This window comes from Mastigoproctus giganteus, unplaced genomic scaffold, assembly GCF_048544385.1.
Source record: "Mastigoproctus giganteus isolate SK-2022 unplaced genomic scaffold, ASM4854438v1 scaffold_15, whole genome shotgun sequence".
In the NCBI taxonomy this organism is placed as follows: Eukaryota; Metazoa; Arthropoda; class Arachnida; order Uropygi; family Thelyphonidae; genus Mastigoproctus; species Mastigoproctus giganteus.
Genome location: NW_028328292.1, coordinates 8,385,715 through 8,409,625, shown reverse-complemented (window position 1 = coordinate 8,409,625; position 23,911 = coordinate 8,385,715). Strand labels below are relative to the sequence as shown.

Below are 23,911 nucleotides of genomic sequence, written 5' to 3'. Positions count from 1 at the left end.
GTGTCCTCATTTTGAATTTAAATCGATGTTTTGACAAATGATGGTATAAACAAAAAGCCCCCATCAAGCTTCAGATAATCTTCTCCCATTATACTTTCAATTATTCACCATGCATGGATTTAGGGTTAAAGCTTGTTTTTATTCATTTGTCTTGTTGCATGGTATTTCCATCTTTAAGCAGGTCTTTGATATAATTTCCATCTATTCTGATTACATCTTATATGGATGTAGTTATTCCTGAAAAATATTCCAGGTAAGAGATTTCCTGACTTAAAATATAACATTTCAAAATTTCTTAAATCCTATTTATCATTCTATTTCTATTTGGTTAAATTCAAAACATACATTTAAATTCAAAATGAGGACACAGATTCTCTACAAGAGAAAATCACAATAGTTTAGCATTTGTCCAATTTTTATTAATATTAGCAGGTCTCAATCACACACATTGTCTGTCCAACGTGTCTATTAAAGTTTTGAGACAAAGAGTATTCTCAATATTTTTTTCATATAATGTCAATAACCTATGGAATTTGAAAACTGAGGGTGATGAGAATTTTTTAAGCACATATGAGTTTTTGAACATATTTCTTACGAGAATCTGTCAAAATTATTTCAGGGAGGAAATTGATGCTGACCAGTGTTATCAGTGAGGATACGAGGTGTAAACTTCGCTGAAATTAGTCACATTTCCCAAACTTTGTGTTAAAATTGGTTGACATATCCCATAAAGAACACCAATTTCACTAGCAATTTTGCTAATAGTTTAATTTTTATCATTCCTGATCAGATCACAAACATGAGCAACTGAATCATTTGTTTTTGAAGGGTTGCCCAGAACAAGGATCATCTTTGGCAGACAAGTACAGCCACTCACCAATTTACGTAAAGATTGCATTCTGCGGACCTCTACATAAGTCGGAATTTCCCTAAATGCTTATGCAGCACTAGCAACTATGAGCGCTGAATTTGATTGAAGCAAAAAAGAAATGTTCGATGAACATGTAAATAGAATTATTTATTCAATTTTTTTATCTCATGTACAGGAAAAATTACAAAAATTTCAAAATTATAATATTACAAAAAGCAAGAGGAGACAGGCATAACATCAGCAAGTTTTACCTTTCGAGCATCGTTGCCAGAATTAACTCTCCAGCTGATAAGCATGCTGCTATGGAAGTTGAGGGCTGTGGAGATTTAGAAGGGGTTTTTTCCAACACATCAAAAAATTTCTCTGCAGCTGCAGAATCTGGCGACTTCGCTGCCTACTTAATGTTGTGGTACCCAGCGCAATACCTATTAAACCACCCATTGCTTGCCACGAACTTGGGTTGGGGTTCACCGTACTTATCCTTAATATCTTCATAAATACTTCTTGCTTTTGCGTGAATGGCCATTGGAATCAGGGGCACTTGCTTCTGAATCTGATTTTCTATCCATATTATTAATAGCTTTTCCATCTTCGTTATAGCACCTGAATGCTGTTTTGTGATCACTGTTACGCGCACTGTCCTTTAAAAGAGTATTCAATGTTGAAGCAGCGAGACCTGATTCCATGCAATAGATGACAAACTTTGTCCTGCTTTGTACTTCTTAATCATCTTCATTTCTAAATCAGTTTTGTTTTGTTTTGTTTCCTAGCACTGCCAGCACTTGCACTTTCCGTTGATCCCTTTCCCTTCACCATTGTAATAAGTAAAGAGGAATGAAGAAAAGATTCTGAAAATATATTCAACTTTTTTATATGATTGAAGATTTCAGTGAAGGAGAACTCATTTCACCATAATACCATAACGTAAAAACCTACAGAATTCCAGTTTTCGATATCATCGCAAATGCAATAAGATCAAGTTTAATACCCGTTTATAACAGATTGCGCTAACAGAAAAGCTCAATAATCCAGAAAGTTCAAATTATTTTATGGTACTGACCTCCAGAAATGTATTTTAGAAAAATATCATAAAGGCATTCAAAATTGATTCTTATAACGGAACATATGATAACGATGAAAGTGTAGTGCAATTTCCATTATAAAAATTACCTTTTAGAGAGATAAATAGCTTAGTTATATAGTGAAAATTTCAACTTCTGAGGCCTTGGAACGAACCAAAAAAAAAAAAAAAAAAAAAAAAAGTGTTATTAGGTTCACATTACAATATTTTCACGATACCTCCATTTATTTCAACAGAATACAAAATACATTTCCACGATTTTTTTAAGATTGCACTTGCTGGCAAAAACTTATGTAAAGTCGAATTTCTGTAAGGTGAGTATTACGTAAGTCGGACAGTGCCCGTAGTCTTCTTTAAACTTTGAAAACCACTAAAAATTCTAAAAATAGCACATAGTATCTTCTCTGATAGCTGTTATTAACATTTTATGAGTTTCTATTGGACGTTTTCCTAATTTGATGCAAATTTGCTTCTTAGTAAAATCACAAAACACCTTTTGTTTGTTTGCTATTTGGTTTTTAGGAGCATTAGCAACTAAGGCCATATTGCTCCGGGATATGCAGTGGTCATTCCCTGACCTTTCCACATCCTCCGTATTTGGTGGTGATGGGCTCGAACCCCGGTCTAATCAAGAAGTGTGTGCTACACACTGCTGCTCCTTCCCACCTGGCTACGGAGGCGCCAAAACAACTTTTACTGAATGTGTTTTTAATTCAGACTGACTGAAGATAAATGGCTAATTGATTTGAACATACCTCATACCAACTAGGCATTTTACAAGAATATTACCATTGATATTTCATGGACACATGGATTCAAACCATGGTTAATTCAATCTTATTTACTATTGCACTTACGCATTGACCATTTGTCTCCATCTGGCCCAGCTTCACTGTATTTAAATACTTAATTATATTTATTTAATTTTATATTATTTATTGATACTATATTTAATAATGCATTGGCCAATTATAGTGGCCTTGATTATACACTACAACCCCTTCAATAGCCTCCAAATCAATTTTTGATTATGTGAAGGCAGTATTTTGGCCCATTCCTCCTCCAATGCAGCAGTCTATTCAACTAATGATTGTGAGCATGTTGGCCTGGCCCAAAACCAATATTCTAGTTCATCCCAAAGGTTAAGGTTGGGGCTTTGGATAGGCCAATGAAGCTTTTACACACTCATATCTTCAAATCAAGCCATTACAGGCTGTGCAGTATGCCATGATGCATTATCAAGCCAAAACAGAGAAGTGTCCTGCCCATATTGCTGCCACAGTGTTAGGAAGAGTGGAATTGTCCAGAATGTGAATATACTGCATGGCAGTCATTGTTTCAGGAATAACATCCAATGGTCAAGCTCAAACAATGAAGGAACAACCTCTGCCAAACTTCGCAAGTAGGATGACACACTCTGATAAATAACTTTCTTTAGACATTTACCAAACCTAAACATAGCCATAAGATTGGAAAAGTGACATTGTGATCTGTAATTAGCATAACATACCATTCAAAAATTCCAGGGACGAATTATGATGGATATAACTAGGGATGTGTACTGGAAGAGCTCATGGGGCTGGTGCAAGCCAGCCCCAATGAACCCTTCCACCACACATTCCATATTAAATATTTGATTATTTTAATCAGGGCAAAACCCTTAGCTGAAATTAGTATAAGAATGATATGTAGAGAGCTGCAGCCTCCCCCCCCCCAACACAGGTATAACCTGTTGTAATTAGTCCCTGGAATAGTAATAGTAAACACGGCATGTTATGCAAGAAAGCAAGTGTATGAGCTTATGTAGCATCAGTCAAAAAAAAAAAAAAAAAAAAATTTCACACAACCATTCCCTCTAAATGTTTGTCCAGTTTCTCCTTAAATTTTTTTAACCTATCAACTTCCACATCGACAGATGGAAGTTTGTTCCAGCAATTAACCACCCACTGGCTAAAGGCAAATTTCTGCACATCTATTCTACAGCTCTTTCCTCAATTTGAATTTATGGCCCCTTAGGTTCGTAATCTGAACAAGTGGAAGAATCCCATCAGAATTCAGCGTGCTCAAACCATTCAAGGGCTTATACACCTCAATCATATCACCTCGCAGGTGCCTAGTCTCCAGCTGTTGCAATTTGCAGAACTTAAGCCTCTCTTGGTAAGAGGATCCCTTCATTCCCCTCACCAATCTTATTGCCCTTCTCTGTACACACTCAAGCAAATCTACATCCTTCCTAAAATGAGGCCTCCAGACCTGTACACATTACTCAAGGCATGGCCTGACCATTTCCTTATACAGAGGGACAATCACCTCCTTTTTCCCTGCTAGCAAAATTCCTGTATATCATTGACAAAACCCCATGACCTGCTCTTGCAGCCTGTCTCCATTGTTCAGAAAACTTCATATCTGACTGCACAATTACTCCCAGGTCTTTTTCATTTTCTACCACTCTAAGTGTAGTACCATACATTGGTATGTTCCTCCGAGGTTACTTCTACCCATATGCAGTACTTGACATTTGTCAATGTTCAACTTCAGTTGCCACTTCTCAGCCCATCTTCCCAAATTTTCTAGATCCTGTTGCAGTAGCACACTGTCATTAACAACCTTGCCAACCTTTGTATCATCTGCAAACTTTGACACTAAGCCTGATATACCTTGATCAATATCATTGATAAATATACAAAAGAACTGTGGACCCAACACCGAATCCTGTGGGACTCCACTAATAACATTAGTCCACGAAGAGCAGCACCCATTGATTACCACCCTCTCTCTTCTCCCACTCAATCATCCTTTTATCCATTGTAGCAACTTACCTTTAATACCATTCTGCTCCAATTTGTAGAGTAGTCTTCCATGCACATTGTTAAGAACAATACCACTGACCCACGTTTTTTTGATAGCAGATTAAATGGCGAACACACTTTTAGATAATAGATTAATTGACCCCACAATTTTATGATAAATATTCTTCCTATATTGTTGGGAAATATGCCACTCAAAATACTTATAACAATATGGTTCCAAGGACTGATGTAGCCATGTGGAAAAGAGCAAGAGTGCAGCAGCACATGCTCTTTGAGTGGACTGTGGTTAAAAGCCCATTACTGCTAAATACAATTAAAGATTGTATTCATGATTTGTTGTAAACTCCTTTGATGTACCAGTGTATAAACAAGATGGAAAATCACATTTTTCTAACTCTACACGAGAAATACTACAAGTTATTTATTTATTTATTCCTGAGAAGTCAATATGAGGACTGTTTACTGGCCACCATGGCTACCTTCTCAATTTCTTCCTATGACATTTTGTTAAAAATACAAATTACAGTAGGAAAATAGACTAATATTCCTATTGTCAGGGAAACGGGGAACATACTTTGTAAAAAGGATAGGTGGAATAGGACCAGGGTATGTCTGCCAGGGGCAAAGGTTGATGACGTTGTAGAGCGGATATCATCTTTTAAGGGCACAAAAGGTGATATAGTTGTACACGTTGGCACTAATGATATTAAGAGTAGGAGACCGGCGGAATTACTTAGCAAGTACAGGTCACTGTTGAAAAAAAGCAGTGAATTAGGGTTGAACTTGAAAGTGTCTGCAATTCTGCCCAGACACGATAGGAGGGAGTATATGATGAGAGCCTTGTCGATCAATTCGGCCCTGGAGGGATTGTGCAAGGCTCAAGGGGTAGAATTTTTTTCAGCCTGGACTGTACTTGTTAACAGGAGAGATTGCTTCTACAGGGATGGGATACACTTAAATAGAAAGGGTGCAAGAATTTTTGCTGATGCTGTCGAGGCAGTGTTAGGTGGGTCGGAAAACTGCTAGTTGGGGGGGGGGGATACAAGGACTAATAGATTAACAGTAGCCAGTGGCAGAGGTGGAAGTGATTCTTGCACTGCTTCTATTGAAATGAGCAGAAGTCTGAAAAACAAGATGCAGGATATTTCAGAGACTGCTGGTAGTCATTGCGGTACAAGTAAACACATGGGTTGTGTTAGAGTAGCTAAGAATAGAAACAGGTGCATGTATACCTGCGTGTACACCAATGCTAGGAGTTTGGTAAATAAATTTGATGAATTTGAGGTATTGCTCAAAACATCAAAGGCAGATATTGTTGGGATATCAGAGACGTGGTGTCACACAGATATAAGTAATGCGGAACTGGAATTTGGGGAATACAATGTGTATAGAAAGGATAGACAGGACAGGAGGGGAGGAGGGGTTATGCTATTAATTAAGAAACACATAAAGTCCAAGGAAGTGAAGCCAGTCGACATCGATGGACAGGGCAGCGTCGAGTCAGTTTGGTGTGACATAAGCATAGGGAAATCAAAATTGAGAGTAGGAGTGTGCTATAGGCCTAATGACTCTGATGAGTATAATAAGATATTGTACAGGGAAATAGAGTGGGCCAGTAAATCAGAGAGTCTTATAATGGGGGACTTTAATTTCCCAGATATTGACTGGAATTTGTGGGTTGGTCACTCGCACACTAGCAAGGCTTTTGTGGATTTATTGGATGATTGTTTTCTACATCAGCATGTTCGTGAGGCAACAAGAGGGAGCAATACTCTTGATCTGATTATCAGTAGTGATTCTTCATGCATTAAGAACCTGCAGATAAATGAACCACTAGGTGGCAGTGATCACAGTGTGTTGAAGTGGGATTTACTCAAGGAGGTAACTACCATCAGAGGTAAAGGGAAGGGTTTTTGTTTTCGTAAAGGCGACTATGATGGTCTGAGACTATTTAAATTCTATACAGTGGGACCAACTGATGATGTTACCAACAGCAAACTCAAAATGGGAAGCATTCAAGGAACTAATCTTGGAGGCTACCAGGCTTTACATACCAACTAAGAAATATTGTTCAAGGTTTAGGCCTAAATGGTTGTCAGATGAACTAATGAGACATGTGGCAGAGAAGAAAAATGCATGGGATACATACAAATTAATGGGTGACATGGAAGCCTATGATAGATATAAATTGGTCTGTAACCAAGTCACAAAGGAGATTAGGCAGGCAAAGGCAGACTATGAAAAATCCTTGGCAAAGGATGCAAAGAAAAACAGAAAAGAGTTCTTTACATACTTGAACTCGAAAAGGAAAGGGATGAATCAGATTGGTCCACTGGATATTGATGGTTCAACAGTTGAGGATCCTGCTCAGGTGGCTAACAATCTAAACGAGTATTTTGCATCTACATTCACGCATGAGGAGTTATTCAGGAAGGAGAATGATGTAGGTAAAGTAAACATTGGCAGTGAGCTGGATGATTTTGTAATAACTGAGAGGAAAGTGGAGGAGAGATTGTTGAGGATAAACATAAAAAAGGCACCTGGGGTGGATGGGATCTATCCAGTTATATTAAAGGAGGCAGCAAAGGAAGTATGCAAACCCCTAGCCATAATTATGAGAGCTTCTTTGGACTCAGGGGAGGTACCCATAGACTGGAGATGTGCAAATGTAACCCCAATTCACAAAGGAGGATCAAAGGCTGACACAAGTAATTATAGACCTGTTAGTTTAACTTCTGTTCCAGGTAAATTAATGGAGGCACTGGTTAAAGAAGCACTGCAGGATCATCTAGACAAGAATTCAGTTATAGCTCAGACGCAGCATGGTTTTGTTAAGGGCAGGTCTTGCCTGACCAATTTGATTGGATACTATGATGTAGTCACAAAAGAACTGGATGCAGGGAATAACTTTGATATTATATATTTGGATCTTAGAAAGGCTTTTGATACTGTTGCACATGGAAGACTGCTGCACAAATTGGAGCAGTGTGGCATTGGAGGCAAATTGCTGCTATGGATAAGGGGATGGTTGAGTGGCAGAAGACAGAGAGTGGTAATCAATGGACACTGCTCAACGTGGACTAATGTTATTAGTGGAGTTCCTCAAGGTTCAGTGTTGGGTCCGTTGTTGTTTTCGGTGTTTATGAATGATATTGATGATGGGATATCAAGTTTAATGTCCAAGTTTGCAGATGATACAAAGGTTGGCAGGGTCGTTAAGGACAATACTGACGCTATGCTGCTTGCAACAGGATCTGGAAAGGTTGAACAGATGGGCTGAGAGGTGGCAAATGAGGTTTAACATCGACAAATGTAAAGTGCTGCATATGGGAAACAGTAACCCCAGAGCAACGTATCAACTCTGCTGTACTACACTGACAGTGGTGGAGAATGAAAAGGACCTGGGGGTAATTGTGCAGGCAGATATGAAGTTCTCTGAGCAGTGCAGACGAGCTGCAAGAGTAGCTCATGGTGTCTTGTCAATGATATACAGGAATTTTTCTAGCAGGGATAAGGAGGTGATTATTATTCCCTTGTATAAGGCAATGGTAAGGCCACATCTTGAGTACTGTATACAGGTCTGGAGGCCTCATTTCAAGAAGGATGTAGAGCTGCTGGAACGGGTACAGAGAAGGGCAACAAGATTAGTAAATGGAACAAAGGGTTGCTCTTACGAAGAAAGGCTTAAGTTTTGCAAATTACAGAGTTTGGAGACTAGGCACCGGCGAGGTGATCTGATAGAGGTGTATAAGGCTTTGAATGGTTTGAGCATGCTCAATGCCAATGGGATTCTTCATCTTTCTCAGAATAATCACCTCAGAGGGCATAAATTCAAATTGAGGAAGGACGGATGTCGGATAGATGTGCGGAAATTTGCCTTTGGCCAGCGGGTGGTTGGTTGGTGGAACCGACTTCCATCACTTGTTGTTGAAGTTGATAGCCTAAACAAATTTAAAGCTCAACTGGACAGGTATTTCGAACGAACGGAGGGGTGAAATGGGAGTGGGTTTTTTTTTTTTTTTTTTTTTGGCTGATGCTGAATAAGCTTGCTTTCTTGCATCATATGCCTCTGCTAATGCTAATGCTAATGCTAATATGCTGCTCTGCATTTGTATGTTATCTTTTTGAATCCCTGATGAAACAAGATTTTGTATCATTCATGTGTGAAGTAATTCCGTCTTTTTATGAATTTTGTCCCCTAACACTAACAAACTAAGGAAAATAAACTACAAAAATCTAGTAAAATCCTCAGGGTTGTGGTATACAGCAAGCAAATCATTGAACATAGAAAATATAGAACTGAGAACTTCAGAGATAAGCACCTAAGAGTTATTTACATATGTACTACCTCAGATCCATTTGTAAAGGTGGATGATCATGTAGGGTTTAATGCCAGGAACTGAAGATAACTGAGTTATTAATTGCAGAAAAATAAATTCCTGTAAAAATATTTTCAGGAAATTATAATTTATGCTTAATGTCAAACAAAACACTATTAAATTCCAGAGCATGTGTCTCTATTATTTCCAAAATATCTTAGAAGATATGATATTAGCAGAGGCATATGACGCAAGAAAGCAAGCTTATATCTACCAAAAAAAAAAAAAAAGTCATTCAAAATGTTTGTCTAATTCTGCCCTGAATTTAATTAAGCTATCAACTTTCACGACAGACGTAAATTTGTTGCAGCAATCAACTACCCACTGGCTAAAGGAAAATTTCCACACATCTATTCGACAACTGTCTTTCCTCAATTTCAGTTTATGCCCCCTCAGGTTTGTAATCTGAGCAAGAGGGAGAATCCCATCAGCATCAAGCCTGCTCAACCCATTCACAAGGCCTTATACACCTCAATTAGATCACCTTGGAGGTGCCTAGTCTCCACATGCTGCAAACTGCAGAACTTAAGCCTCTCTTGGTAAGAGGATCCCTTCATTCCCCTCACCAATCTTGTTGCCCTTATCTGTACACGTTCAAGCAAATTTACATCCTTCTTAAAATGAGGCCTCGAGACCTGTACGCAGTACTCAAGGCGTGGCCTGATCATTGCCTTATACAAAGGAAAAATCACTTCCTTTTCCTTGCTAGCAAAATTCCTGTATATCATTGACAAAACTCCATGACCAGTTCTTGCAGCCTGTCTACATTGCTCAGAAAACTTCATATCTGACTGCACAATTACTCCTAGGTCATTTTCTACCACCCTGAGTGAAACACCACCTGGTTGGTACATTTCTCTGGGATTACTGCTACCCGTATGCAGTACTTTGCATTTGTGAATGATAAACTTCAGCTGCCGCTACTCAGCCCATCTCTCAAACTTTTCCAGATCCTGTTGCGGCAGCAATTTTTTTTTTATGTGAACCCCAAACATGGGAGGTATTAGAACCTATAGTACTTAGTACCATGCTTGGGTTGGAAGTTGAGAAGACAAAAGAAGATATTTGTTGACATTGGACTTGAATTTCATCTTCCTCATTTATTCATTCAACTGCAGAAAATGGCAGTTGAATGAATAAATGAGGAAGATGAAAAGTTGGTTCTGTGGGTTTGAAGTTGGACAGTAAATGGATGTTGGCGGCACATGTTCGGACTGTTTTGAAAGAGAGAGCGGGAATTATAGAAGCCAATTCAGAAGAACAGTGCCCATGGAAGTATCTGTAGAAGAGGCATGCAGCAGAAACAGTACGTCTATGAGAAAGCGAGTGGAGAGACTGTTAGAGATGAATCATTAATTAACCTAACTGCACTCTTCTGAATGGAATCAAGAAGCTTGAGAGAGGTATTGGTGGCACCACCCCAGATGTGGGAACAATATTCCATGGCAGGGCAGATTTGCGATTTATACAGAGTGAGCAGCTGTTTGGAAGAAAAGTAACACCGAGAGCGAAAGAGAAAACCAAGTTTTTTAGATGCAGAGGAAGCAATATTTGTAATGTGCTTGTGCCAAGAGAGATTTGAAGTCAGGGTAATCCCCAAAAGTGATATATCATTTTGCCTAGAAATCGGAGTGTCACTAAAGATAAGCATAGGAGCAGAAGAATTCTTTTTGCGAGATATAAGACAAGACTGAGTTTTAGAAGGGTTGAAATTAACTAAGTTGTCTTTGCCCCACTGGAGAATTACCTGAAGATCGGCATTTAAGGAACTGGTAGCAGATTTTCGAGAAGTTGAAGCTGATTGAGCAGGACAAGGTTTCTCAAAATGGAAAGTGGAATGCAATGTGCTATCATCAGCAAAACTACGGATAGGATTTCCAGTCAATGGAAGAAGGTCATTAATATACAAGAGGAAAAGAGTGGGGGAAAGAACTTAACCTTGGGGGACACCGGCATTAGTGGAGAAGTTAGAAGACAGGGAGCCATCTACCATCACCCTCAGTGAGCGATCAGAGAGAAAACTGGATAACCAATTACTAAACACAGTTGGCAAATCATAAGATAGAAGCTTGTTTAGAAGGCCTTTATGCAAAACACGATCAAAAGCCTTTGAGATGTCAAGAGCAACTACTTGTGTTTCACTGAACCTTTCCATTGAATTAGTCCATAAATGGGTAACATAAGCCAGAAAATCACCAGTGGATCGACACTGACGGAATCCATACTGGCGATCGTTGATCAGACGGAAGGTTTCTAGGTAGATTAAAATTTGGCAGTTAATTGATTTCTCCATTACTTTAGAAAGAGTAGAAATAATTGCAATAGGACGATAATTGGATGGAAGGGATTTGTCACCCTTTTTAGGAACTGGCTGGATATGAGCAAATTTCCAAGCAGAAGGAAAAACACCCTTTGGAATAAGAAAGTGAAAAAAGGCGGCAAAGAATAGGAGTAAGTTCAGGAGCACAGGTTTTGAGAACAAGTGGAAAAATACCATCGGGACCTGGAGCTTTCTTAGCATCAAGATTCGTCAAAATCCTTCTGACATCCTTCTGACGGAAGACCACAGGAGGCATTGAATGGAGTGGGTTGGGAATGGTGGGAGGTGTTTTACCAAGATCATTAATACATGAGCTGGAAGAAAAATGGGATGCTAGCAGGTCAGCTTTATCCTTGGCTGAAGTGACAACAGAACCATCTGGTTTGGACAGAGGTGGGAGCAGAGATGGGCAAAAGTTGCGGCCAATAGCTTTGGCAAGAGACCAGAATGCTAGGCTACCATTAGGGCAAGAAGCAAGTTTTCTACTCTTAGCCTGTTCAAACTCTAGTTTGGACTGATTAATAACTGCTTTACAATTTTTGCGAGCTTTGGTGTAGGAAGAAAATGAAACTGAAGAATTAGAAACAAGCCAATTACAATATACAACATTCTTCTCTTGAACAGCCTTAGCACATTTATTGGAAAACCAAGGTTTAGATAAAGGACGAGATTTTAAAGTTGAGTGTGGGATAAAGGATTCCATTCCTGCAAGAATAATTTCACTGACACGATCTGAGCAAACATTGACATCAGAAGTTTTGAAACAGTAATCCGACCAAGGAAAAGAAAAAAAGTCTCGCAGGTCATCCCATTTTGCATTCTTGTAATGCCAAACAGCACGAGGTTGGGAATAGCCATGAGATAAAGGTTCCATTGGGGAAGAGACAATCACCAAGTTGTGATCTGAAGTGCCTAAAGGACCTCTCACTTCGAACGTGTACTTAGAAGGGTTGTTTGTGAGAAAAAGATCAAGCGTATTGACTGTATGATTAGGATTGTCCGGTATTCTTGTAGGTAAATGAACAATCTGTGCAAGGTCATTAGTAATTGCAAAAGCCTCAGCATCTCGACCTGCTGGGTCGGTGTGACTAGAAAACTGAAGCCAGCTGGAGTTGTGAACATTAAAATCACCAAGGAAAATTACCTCACTGTTAGGAAAGTTGGACTGGAGAAAGTCAAGTTGCAAAGAGAGGAAGTCAAAGAGCTCCAAGTGATTAGTGGAGTTGGGAGAACGGTAGAGACAACAGATGAATTTGACACAATGAGGTAGAGAGATTTTAAGCCAGAGAAGATCAAAGAGAGGAGATTCCAAATTGCCAAGTCTCTGACAGGGAATATCAGAACGGACATATGCACCAGAACCACCTTTGAGGAGAAAGGAATCATACAGCGAATAATTTGGGCATCTGAGATGAGCAGTAGTTGAATCAACCGATAACTGAGATTCTGTCAGAAAAAGTACATGGGGTTTGGCAGACTGCAAGTGGAAATGGACGTCGTTGAGATTAGAATTGAGACCACGTATATTTGTGAAATGAATTAGGAAGTGCCTGGGAGGTTTAGATCTTTTCGCAGATAAGCTTGCTCTATTAGTTTGACAATTCATGGTGTATTCAATAGTAAGAATAAGTGGGTGGGATATGCTGTATGAAGTAATTAAATTTTTGGATATGGCCTACACGTGGTAAGAATATACCCAGATCCTTGACATAACGTGGCCTCGACAATGCTCCCCGCATACACACTACTCAGACTCCCTCCAGTCATTATCTGGGAGAGTAGAGGTAGCAAGATGATCTGGAAGCCTCCTAGAGATTTACCAATAGGTTCAGTCCGGTGTACTAACTAGCGGCCGGCCTGCAAACACCATATTAGAGCTGTACCCTCAAAATGTAAGGAATATTGGATCTCGCCACGACGTTCATCATAACCTCAAAAGTCATTCTGCCGTGAAGGGTAAATTGTATAAATCCTTTGTACAATAAAGATTATTCTTCTACAGGGTGGTCATAATTTAAGTATCCCTATTCAGAGCTCTCTGTAGCTCTAAGTAATAAGAGGTTTGTTTGTTTGTTATTTGGTTTTTAGGAGCATTAGCAACTAAGGCCATATTGCTCGGGAGATATGCAGTGGTCATTCCCTGACCTTTCCGCATCCTCCGTATTTGGTGGTCACTGGCTCGAATCCCGGTCTGATCAAGAAGCGTGTGTTACGCACTGCTGCTCCTGCTCATCTGGCTACGGAGGCAACAGTAATAAGAGGAATGCCACCAAAATTAGTAAGTAAACTATTCAAGACATGAGGAGAGGAGAAGGATCCCATAAAAAAAAAAAAAAAAAATGGTTCCAAAATCTGCTGATAGAGGATAATATGGCACTGTACAAGAGGAAAGACATGAAGTACCAACAAATAAATAATAAGACAAACCTTAATGAAATCACAAATTTTTATTTGTACTTTTTGCAAAAAAACAGAAAGAAACAACTAAACTGCCAGAGGAAATGGTTTCACAGCTCCAAACTCACTCACAGTTTACTCCTGATGGTCAATGATGTCGTTGATGGTGAAGTTGGTTTTCGATGTGATTATCATTGTTTTTGACCAGAAATTGCATTCGATGCACAGTGTACTCGACTGAAGAATGCAACATCTCTGGAGTAATGTTCCGCACATGTTGCGTTACGTTGTCCTTTAAGACAGCCAGGTTAGGGACACTTCCTTGATAGACATTGGCTCTGAGGTGACCCCAAAAATCACACGGTGTAAGGTCAGGTGAACATGGTGGCCATGGGAAACAAATGACTAATGATTCTTTCTGCAGTAAATTGATGCCGGAGAAGCTGCTGTACTGGTCATGCGATATGAAGAGGAGCCCCATCTTCCATAAAAATTCTCATCCAGGTTCAATTGCATTCACTTTCCACCTCCCTTAAGATTACAGGGTAAAAAAAAAAAAAAAAAAAAAAGGGTAAACTGCAGCCATTATCAACGCACTGCAGGTTAACTCAGATTTATGCAAATTTATCTGATCTGGAAGCCTCCTAGAGATTTACCAATAGGTTCAGTCCGGTGTACTAACTAGCGGCCGGCCTGCAAACACCATATTAGAGCTGTACCCTCGAAATGTAAGGAATATTGGATCTCGCCACGACGTTCATCATAACCTCAAAAGTCATCAATCATACTGCATGATGGAAGAGATAGGGAAGGGTTTACCGGAACTTAGCTCTAGAGACTAAACATAGGTTCCACCACTTCAAGCCTCCAATAAGCAAAGTGGTGGTATTTCACCGGTTGATGAGAGTCATCTACCATCTAGTACTGCCTGGTAACATAGAGGGGTGGCATTCCTCCATGTGGTGTGGGCACCACATCTCGACCCCTGCTTACATTGGTTCACACCTGGGTGGTCACCCACCATGTACTTGTGCATGGAGGTTATACCCAGGATTACTAACAATCCCACCATCGTGAAGGTGCAAGCAAAGGATTTGGTTTTCACAGACCGTCCGGACTTCGCCAAAATTGGGTCCACTTGACTTCAGTGTCACCCGAATATCAGTTCCATCAGCGTTTTAGACTCACAGGTAGCAAGTACAGCTTGTCTGGCATATCTGAGAGAATGTCTATGACAACTGCATACTGTCATTACTGTTATTAACAACCCTCCCAACCTTTGTATCATCTGCAAACTTTGACATTAAGCTTGATATACCTTCACCAATATCATTGATAAATATACAAAACAACAGTGGGCCCAAACCCTAGGGGACATTACTAATAACGTTAGTCCATGAAGAGCAGTATCCATTGATTATATGATGTATAAAGCAATGGTAAGACCACACCTTGAGTACTGTGTACAGTTCTGGAGGCCTCGTTTTAGGAAGAATGTAGAGTTGCTAGAATGAGAACAGAGAAAGGCAACAAGGTGGTGAGGGGAACAAAAGTGTTCTTGCGAAGAAAAGCTTAATTTCTGAAAATTGCAGAATCTGGTGACTAAGCACCTGCGAGGCAATCTGATTAAGGTGTATATGGCCTTGAATGGATTGAGTAGGCTCAATGTTGATGGGATTCTTCCTCTTGCTCAGATTACAAACCTGAGGGGGCATAGATTCAAACTGAGGAAAGACGGTGATAGAATAGATGTGTGGAAATTTGCCTTTAGCCAACGGGTAGTTGATTGCTGGAACAAACTTCCATCTGTTGTTGTGGAAGTTGATAGTTAAATAAATTCAATGGAGTACTACACAAACATTTGGAATGAATGGATCAGTGAAGTGGGAACGTTTTTTTTTTTTTTTTTTGCTGATTCTGCATAAGTTTGCTTTGTTGCATCCTGTGCTTCTACTAATGCTAATGACCACTCTCTGTCTTCTCCCACTCAACTATCCTTTTATCCATTGTAGAAACTTGCCCTTAATGCCATACTGCTCCAATTTGTACAGTAGTCTTCCATGTGCAACAGTATCAAAAGCTTTCCTGAAATCCAAGTATATGATATCAAAATTATTTTTTGCATTCAGTTCCTTTGTGACCACATCATAGTATCCAATGAAATTAGTCAGACAAGACTTCCCCTTAACAAACCCATGCTGTGTCTGAATTATTACTGCTGTCTTGTCTAGCTGATTCTGCAATGCTTCTTTAACCAGTGACCCCATTATTTTCCCTGGAACAGAAGTCAAACTAACAGGTCTGTAATTACTTGTGTCACCCTTTGATCCACCTTTGTGAAGTGGAGATACATTTGCACATCTCTAGTCCATGGGGACTTTCCCTGAGTCCAAGGATGCTATCATAATTATGCTAAGGGTATGCTTATTTCCTTTGCCACCTCCTTTAATATATATAGATCCTATCCACCCCAGGTAAATATTCATTAGAACAGATGAGGCAGTAAATAAAACAATTTTTTAGGACATACCTATCAAATAATAACAGGTTGTAAAAATGGATGTTGAGATTTCTGCAAATATGTATTATGAATAATAGAGAAAATTATGTATCATCAGCATTTCTACCAAAGTAGATGTTCAAGTAATACTCACACAAGGTTTTTTGTTTTTTTTTTAATTTAGATGTCAATATGACTACAATTTACAAAGGAATATTATTTCCATTGGCATTGTGAATATTCCTTGGTTCCAACAGTGGGAACATGCTTCACAGATGCACTGTAAAAATGCGAAAATAAAATCAATCATTGAAATGCTGAGTATATAATATCACATACCATCCAGTGTACTAAAGATACACGTGTAAACAGATGAAAACAGGGATTTAAATCTAAATGAAAATGACACACACTTAATGTTAAGGCAGAAAGGGAGAAACCAATATTTGGTGTCTCAGGAAGAGATCAACTTGATGGTTGCAAATAATTAATTATGTACATTATGCACAATACAGTCAGTCCTCATATAGCACGATAGTTGCATTCCTAGAAACCCTCGTGCAATGCAAAATCGTGCAATATAAACAACAGGCCCTATGGGAAAAATGGGGTTAGGTGCCGACCACCCAAGATTGTACACACACATTTGTAACCAAAACATTACCAAACACAATAAATAATCGTAATAAAATACTTACGCATTTTATTACGACTATTACGTAATAAAATATTGCTAATGCTTTTACTTCTATTGTAAGCAAACTTGTTTTTTGTTTAATTTTCTATCGAAACAGATGACAGCTGTTCCATCTCTTCCAATTCTTTGTGTCTTAATCTAATGGATTTTAATTACACTTTGAGTTGTTCCTGCTATGAAAGTTGTTTTTATTTTCTCTGCATTCTTTCTAATTCTCGGCGTTGCCTCATTTAGGTCTGTAGCACGTGCAATATCACATGGTCTTTCATTTCGCTCAAAGCGTTTCACAATTTCATATTTTTTTTCTCTATCGACAGAGGTGGACTGGCCATAAGCCTTACCGGGGAAACCCCGGTGTGATTTTGGCCATAAACCATAGTATGAGGCCACTATAAATTTTCCCGGGTAAGAATTTTTGACCCAGTCCACCTCTGTTTATCAATATTGCTTTTATTTTTCTCTCTGAATCTGCAGTGTTAGGGAATAAAGCACAATTACAAAACGAGGAGGCATGCTTGATACAGATAAACAAAGCTGCGCGCGTGTAGCAACTGAATAAACAACTGAATAAACAACACTGTAAAGGCAGAGATACACTATTAACTCCTCACATTTTACTAAAGCACATTTCTATTGGTTACTACCATAAAACAATAAAAACAATTTCCAGTTGCGTTTCTGCTAGTGGAATCTGTTATAAACTGGTAGTAAACTCGATCTAATTGCATTTGCGATAATACCAATAGCTGGAATTGTGTTGGTTTTTACGTTATTATGGTGAAATGTGTTTCCCCTTCACTGATATAAAAAACATAAATACATTTTCAGAATCTCCTCTTCATTCCTATCGTGTTGCGTTCAGTTGGGGTGATTCCGCGTTCGACTGCCATTTCTTGTAAACACAAAGGCGAATCATGCATAAGCGAATTCGGTTCATGTTATATAAGATATCATTCCCCTATTTATAAATCGTGTATGATCGAATTCGTGTAATATAAACACGTGTTATACGAGGACTGACTGTACTAGTTTAGCATATCAAATCTGTATACATTAGGGTCTCAAAGTACACAAGGGTTAGGTTCCTGGTACTCCCAAGTTAGTGAGAATTCATACAAGTTCAGTTCCTTCTACAGAAAACTCTTGTACTAAGGTGAAACTAAGTAGAATCCTATAAACCATAGATGCATGTATATAAATTTTATTTGCAAACTGAATGTGCACAAATTTTAAATAAAGTACAGTCAGGACAAGTTCATCCTCATAAAGGGTGTGCCTTTAAGGGAGGCTGTATTCAGGCAAAGTATGCACATTATCAACCTTATTATTCCATAAGGTATCATCTAGTTCAAGTACAGAATTCTTATTTCATTAAAATAAAAAACCAATACTGCACATCCACTATGACATCGACCTTCTCCTTTGCATTCCTTCCCTTCTCCTCTGACACATCGCCGACTGCCATTATAAAACAGATCAGTTGCATATGTGCAGGGTTGTATACTCTGAGTTCATGTACTTTGAGACCCTATTGTGTATATGGAATAAGTTCGTGGTTTTCCTTTAGATAGACTGGAAGAATGAATTCAACTTTAAAATGCTGAAATGAATATTTTCAGATACACAGGGCAAGTGGAAAGTCACGTCCTATTTTGAAAGTTGTGATACCTGACTAGCATATAACATGGGGTCATCATTCAATGGCACTTCATGAGTAATTTAACATCATTCATGAGTACTGTAGTACTCACGAGTAACATGTACTGTATCTATCACCATTATATTGTTATAATGAATGTACTGAATTGCTATATTGTCCCCCAAGCATGAAAGAAAGTCTCACAGAACAGACTTAATCATTTCCCAGACAGAGTTTTCCAACTCATCAGCAGTAATCAATTTTTTTACTATAAAAATTTTCAGTGAAGGTAAAGAAAGCCAACACAAGAACCTCGGCAAGCTACATGGACAAACTGGTTTGCCACTACCGCAGTTTCTCCCTGCATTCTCGGTTAACAGACAGTGTGTGTTATTGATAGCGACAGTAAAAGTCAAAAACAATATATTGATTAACACGTAGGCGTGACAGACGATAACATAACATCACAGCGTTAAGTGATTGATTGACTTCATGATGCATATATCGCCATTGATACTGCAATATGTCATTATGTCAAAAAATACCAGTTTGGGATTATGGTGCCTTTGTAATCAAAATAATCAGTTCTACCTTTCTGCAAGAGGTCGTATGTGACAGGCCAATAGCAAGGGAGGAGCATGTGCAGTGGCAATAAGACCAAATGTCTAATGTACTGCACTAAAACCGTTTGATATGCCCTGAGCTTTTTTGACATATAACGTATTGCAGTATCAATGACGATATATATAAAGAACTGTTCTTTCTTTTCCTATTATTTCTTAACCTAACATTTAAGGTCAGGTTAGGAAAAATAAAAAAACCTATTCCTTTTTTTCCTAACCTATCCTTTAAGGTTAGGCTAGGAAACCTAACATTAAAAAACATGCAAAGAAATCAGTAATATTGTTTTTTTAATAGCGAAAATAATCATGAACTCCAATAATCTGCTTTTAATAATGAGAAAACTAATCGTTACATTGTCTGTCATGCTTACATGTCAATCAATACATCTTTCTTGACTTCTACTGCCAGATTATCCGATAACACACACGCACGCACGCACACACACACACCATCTGTTTACCAAGAATGCAGGGAGAAACTGTGATAGCAGCAAACCAGTTTTTCTGGTAAGTTTCCTAAAGTTTGTTATGGTTCTCATTTTGGCTTTCGTTACCTTAGCCAAATTTTCCTTCACCGAGTCTCATGAGAAGAAGTCCACTGGGATGAAAACAGGACCCATATATGATCACTCCATTGGTCAGATAGGATCCATATCTGCCTATTCATCTGTTGTGAAAAGTAATATGCAGCCAGTTGCACAGAGGAATGGAGAAGTGAAGTGGCACCCTAATCTTCATAAAGAGCAGTTTTTGTGAATTTGACCAGTTCTTATATCAGGGAAAACAGATATCTGCAAAGCTTATGAAGAGCATTCACCATTCACAATCATGCAAAATGAATGGCCTGACAACTGACAAACTTTATTCTGTATCACATGGTAAATTTTTAATGATTCTGGCTTTTCAATTGTTTCCTCAGGACCATATGACTCCCAGTAATGTTTTTTTTTTTTGCTTATTGACAAATCCACCTACAATGAAAGACAGCTTTGTCCAACCACAGAATGTTATTTAAAAGGATAGGTCAGTCCTGCATTTGCCCAAGCATATCTTTTGCAAACTCTTTCTGTTATAATCCTCTGTTGAATAATACATGGACATAATGCAGTTTCCCAGGTCTCCATACTTCAATTCTTTTCTTAGAATCATTTGCACAGCATCATACCTTATTTAGTTTACCTTTTTCATTTTTCTCCCCCTTCTAAGGTTCTTCCAAATATTTTTTCGACTGCCTGAAAATTTTCTGTAGATATCAATAGTCTTCCACTGCATTTCACATCAATGACTGATCCTGTTGTCTTTAATTTTATGTAATATGCTTTCATGGTTTTTGAATCCACTGTTTCATATTATCCATATAACGTGCCATCATCTCTGAAGAACTACCAGAGAATCCCATACCTCAATACTTTATAGAAATTCAGGCTCTACTGCTTATACTGTTTATTTGTATTTATCTAGAACAAAAGAGAAAAATGAATGCTAGAACAGAATGTTAAAAATGACATAAAATTCTTTACCTAATGCTCGATTAATGATAGCTCAATCTTACATATTAATCCAGTATCACAAGATTCAAAATAGAGATGACTTTCAAAACACATCCTGTACATGATTTGCTTGTCCAATGCAAAAATAATAAATTAACCTTACCTGTATGTATTCCAAGTACCCATGCCATGCTTAAGCAAGAGGATCTTAATATTTGTGTGGCCAACAAAGCCAGGACTAGTTGTACACCATATGATGTTAACTGTGATTGTTCTTCTACAAACCTTAAGATCTCTTGCAGAATTAAGGCCTACAGAAAATAATGAAGATAAAATCAATCATTTTAATTCCTTCTTAAATAAATAAATTAACAGTGAAGCCTATCGATTATATTTATGTATTTTTTTTAATTTATCAAATATAGTAAAATCCTTTAATTTATAAAATATAGTAAAATAGAAAAATTCTCAGATACTGTGCTAAAATTCAATTCTAATGAATATCACTCAAGCTGATTTGTTCAATTAGTTATGCAGCACTTTAACATATGGAAGCAGTAATTTACATTTTATTTTGCCATACATAAATTTTAAACCATCAATGTTAGAAACTTAAGTGGCAAAGAAGTAGAATTAGCAAAACTAAATCATTGCAATATCAGTATAGTATAACTATACTTATTTGCAATTATCACAGAAACCATGAAAATGAATATAAGGGAACTGCAGCTAAACAATAATCCTAAATTTATTCTAAAGTAGGATAAAGTGCAAGGAAGGTGTAAAAGTAGTTTTTAGAAGTTTGGAAGAAAGTTTAATTGCTTGGAAGTATTATCCAAAAAGTCTGTTATGTACTGTCTGTGTTAAGTATTGTCTGATAATGTAAAATTTATGAAATGTGTAAAATTTAGTTATTTTTGGTTTTTAGGAGCATTAGCAACTAAGGCCATATTGCTGCGGGGATATGCGGTGATCATTCCCTGACCTTTCCGCATCCTCCGGTATTTGGTGGCCATGGGCTTGAACCCGTCTAATCAAGAAGCATGTGCTATGCACTGCTGCTCCTGCTCACCTGGCTACGGAGGCACCGTAAAATTTAGCATATACTAACATTAAATACTTATTATTTATTAATATATTAATAAATATGAATAACAAATACTATTATTAAATAATATATATATTTAATACTAATATGTTAAATATATTAATACTTAATATTGATATATTTAGTATAAAAACCTTAAACAGTTTGTAGGGCATTAAGTGGTGAGTAATGTTTTGAATGAAAAATAAATACGGAGAAGTGGCACATGATACATTTGGAGAAAATAATACTCACAGAAAAGAAATCAATGTCAAGCAAGCTACACATTTTTAAAAAATATATAAGGGATATTTGAAAAGTATCCCTTATATTTTCCTCAAATAAACTCTTCATAGGTGAGTCTGAAGGGATTATTTGAGAAGTCTGGTAACATGTTACTTTTTAACATAGTACCTTTTTGCCACCAAAGCTGCAATGTGTTAATTCCAGCTGCAAAGAAAGTTTTCTCTTGGGCCTCCAGTGCAGCAATAATGTAACTGTTGGTGAGAAATTTGATGCCAGCCAGGCATTTTTTCAAATTAGGAAAGAGATAAAATTCCGATGGTGTCAGATATGGTGAATATGGGGGGGGGGAGTCCAAGATTTCAAAGCCACACTCATGCACTACAGCCGTGGCAATGATGACAGACTTCTAACCAGACATGTTGTCCTGGTAGAACAAGACTCATTTGCTGAGTTTTCCTTTGTGTTTGTCTTTGATTTTTTCTTGCAAATGCCTCACAAGCCCTGAATAATATGCCCTTGTGACTGTCTAGCCTTTCTGAAAGTAATCCACTAACAACACACCATCAGCATTAGAAAAAAACTGATGCCATTACTTTGCCAGCAGAAGGAATCGGATTGGCTTTCTTCGGAAGTAGAAAAGAGCTGTATTTCTACCATTTGAATAATTCCTTTGTCTCTGGCTGAAAATGATGAACCTACATCTCTTCCATGGTCACAAACACTGTCACGAAATTTGCTGATATCTGCTTAAAAATTATACAAATGCTCACTTGACAACTCTTGGGTGTTTCTGATCTGCTGTCAACAACTTTGTGACTCATCATGCTGACACCTTCATAGTAAGACCTTCTGTTATTATGTGGCGCACACATTTAGATGAGATTCTCAAGATGCTGGAAATGTACCAAACTGTCACTCATTGATCACTCATCACCAGGTCATGCATGCTGTCAACAACTTTGAGTGATGGACGTTGCAAGTATTCCAAAGCATGGGTCATCTCCAAGCTCTCACCCCTTCATTTAAATTCCGCTGTCCATTTCTTAACCATAGAATAGAAACAGTCATAGTAGCCATGTCCTCATGAATTGCCTTTGGTGTTGGTCCATTTTTTCCCAAATATTGGATGACTGCATGGCAATTGATTTTGTCCATCTTTTCTCATTCACACAACTTTGTTGACTTCAGGACCTGTAATTAAAAAAAAGATGTTATTCAAACTGTATGAAACTTGGTGGGTGGGTTACTATTTTAAGTGCTATACAGCAAGTAAGAAATTTTTAACACTATAACACTATCCTTTCATATGCAGACCATGAACTTTTTAAGTCTCCCTCATAAAAGAATTAGGGAATTCAACCATTTACAAGTGAATAAATCACACAAAACCTGCAGACAAAGAAACTCAAATAATGCTTTTCAGTGAACAACAAAAAATAAAACATAACACATGTATTTGTGTATTTGGGAAAAAAATAAAACTTATTGGAAAACTTTAAGAGACATCTGAATACCAGAAATCTTCCAGAAAAACTGGAAAGATGGGCAGATGTGCTATATCACCATGAACTCTTAGATGTACACGAGCCATATAAAGAAAGAAATAAAGCTTAAGAATGTAGAATAACTGAATTTAATAAACTATATAGATTAAAATAAATAAGTACAGAAACTAATAAAATTAGCATTAGGTGAGACATATGATGCAAGAAAGGAAGCTTGTACAGCATCAGCCAAAAAAATTTTGGCTGATGCTGTACGATTTCTAGTC

General features: G+C 37.9%; 1 protein-coding gene across 1 annotated transcript in view; it reads right to left on the bottom strand.

The window, feature by feature from the left end:
* LOC150074939 (ATP-binding cassette sub-family C member 5-like) overlaps positions 1 to 23,911 on the bottom strand; it is a gene marked incomplete at its 3' end in the record, with an annotated part of 377,014 nt that overhangs the window by 274,216 nt on the left and 78,887 nt on the right. Inside the window, 1 exon segment of the mRNA XM_090389388.1 lies at positions 20,971 to 21,118. Within this exon segment, the coding sequence (XP_090245514.1) occupies positions 20,971 to 21,118 (148 nt within the window).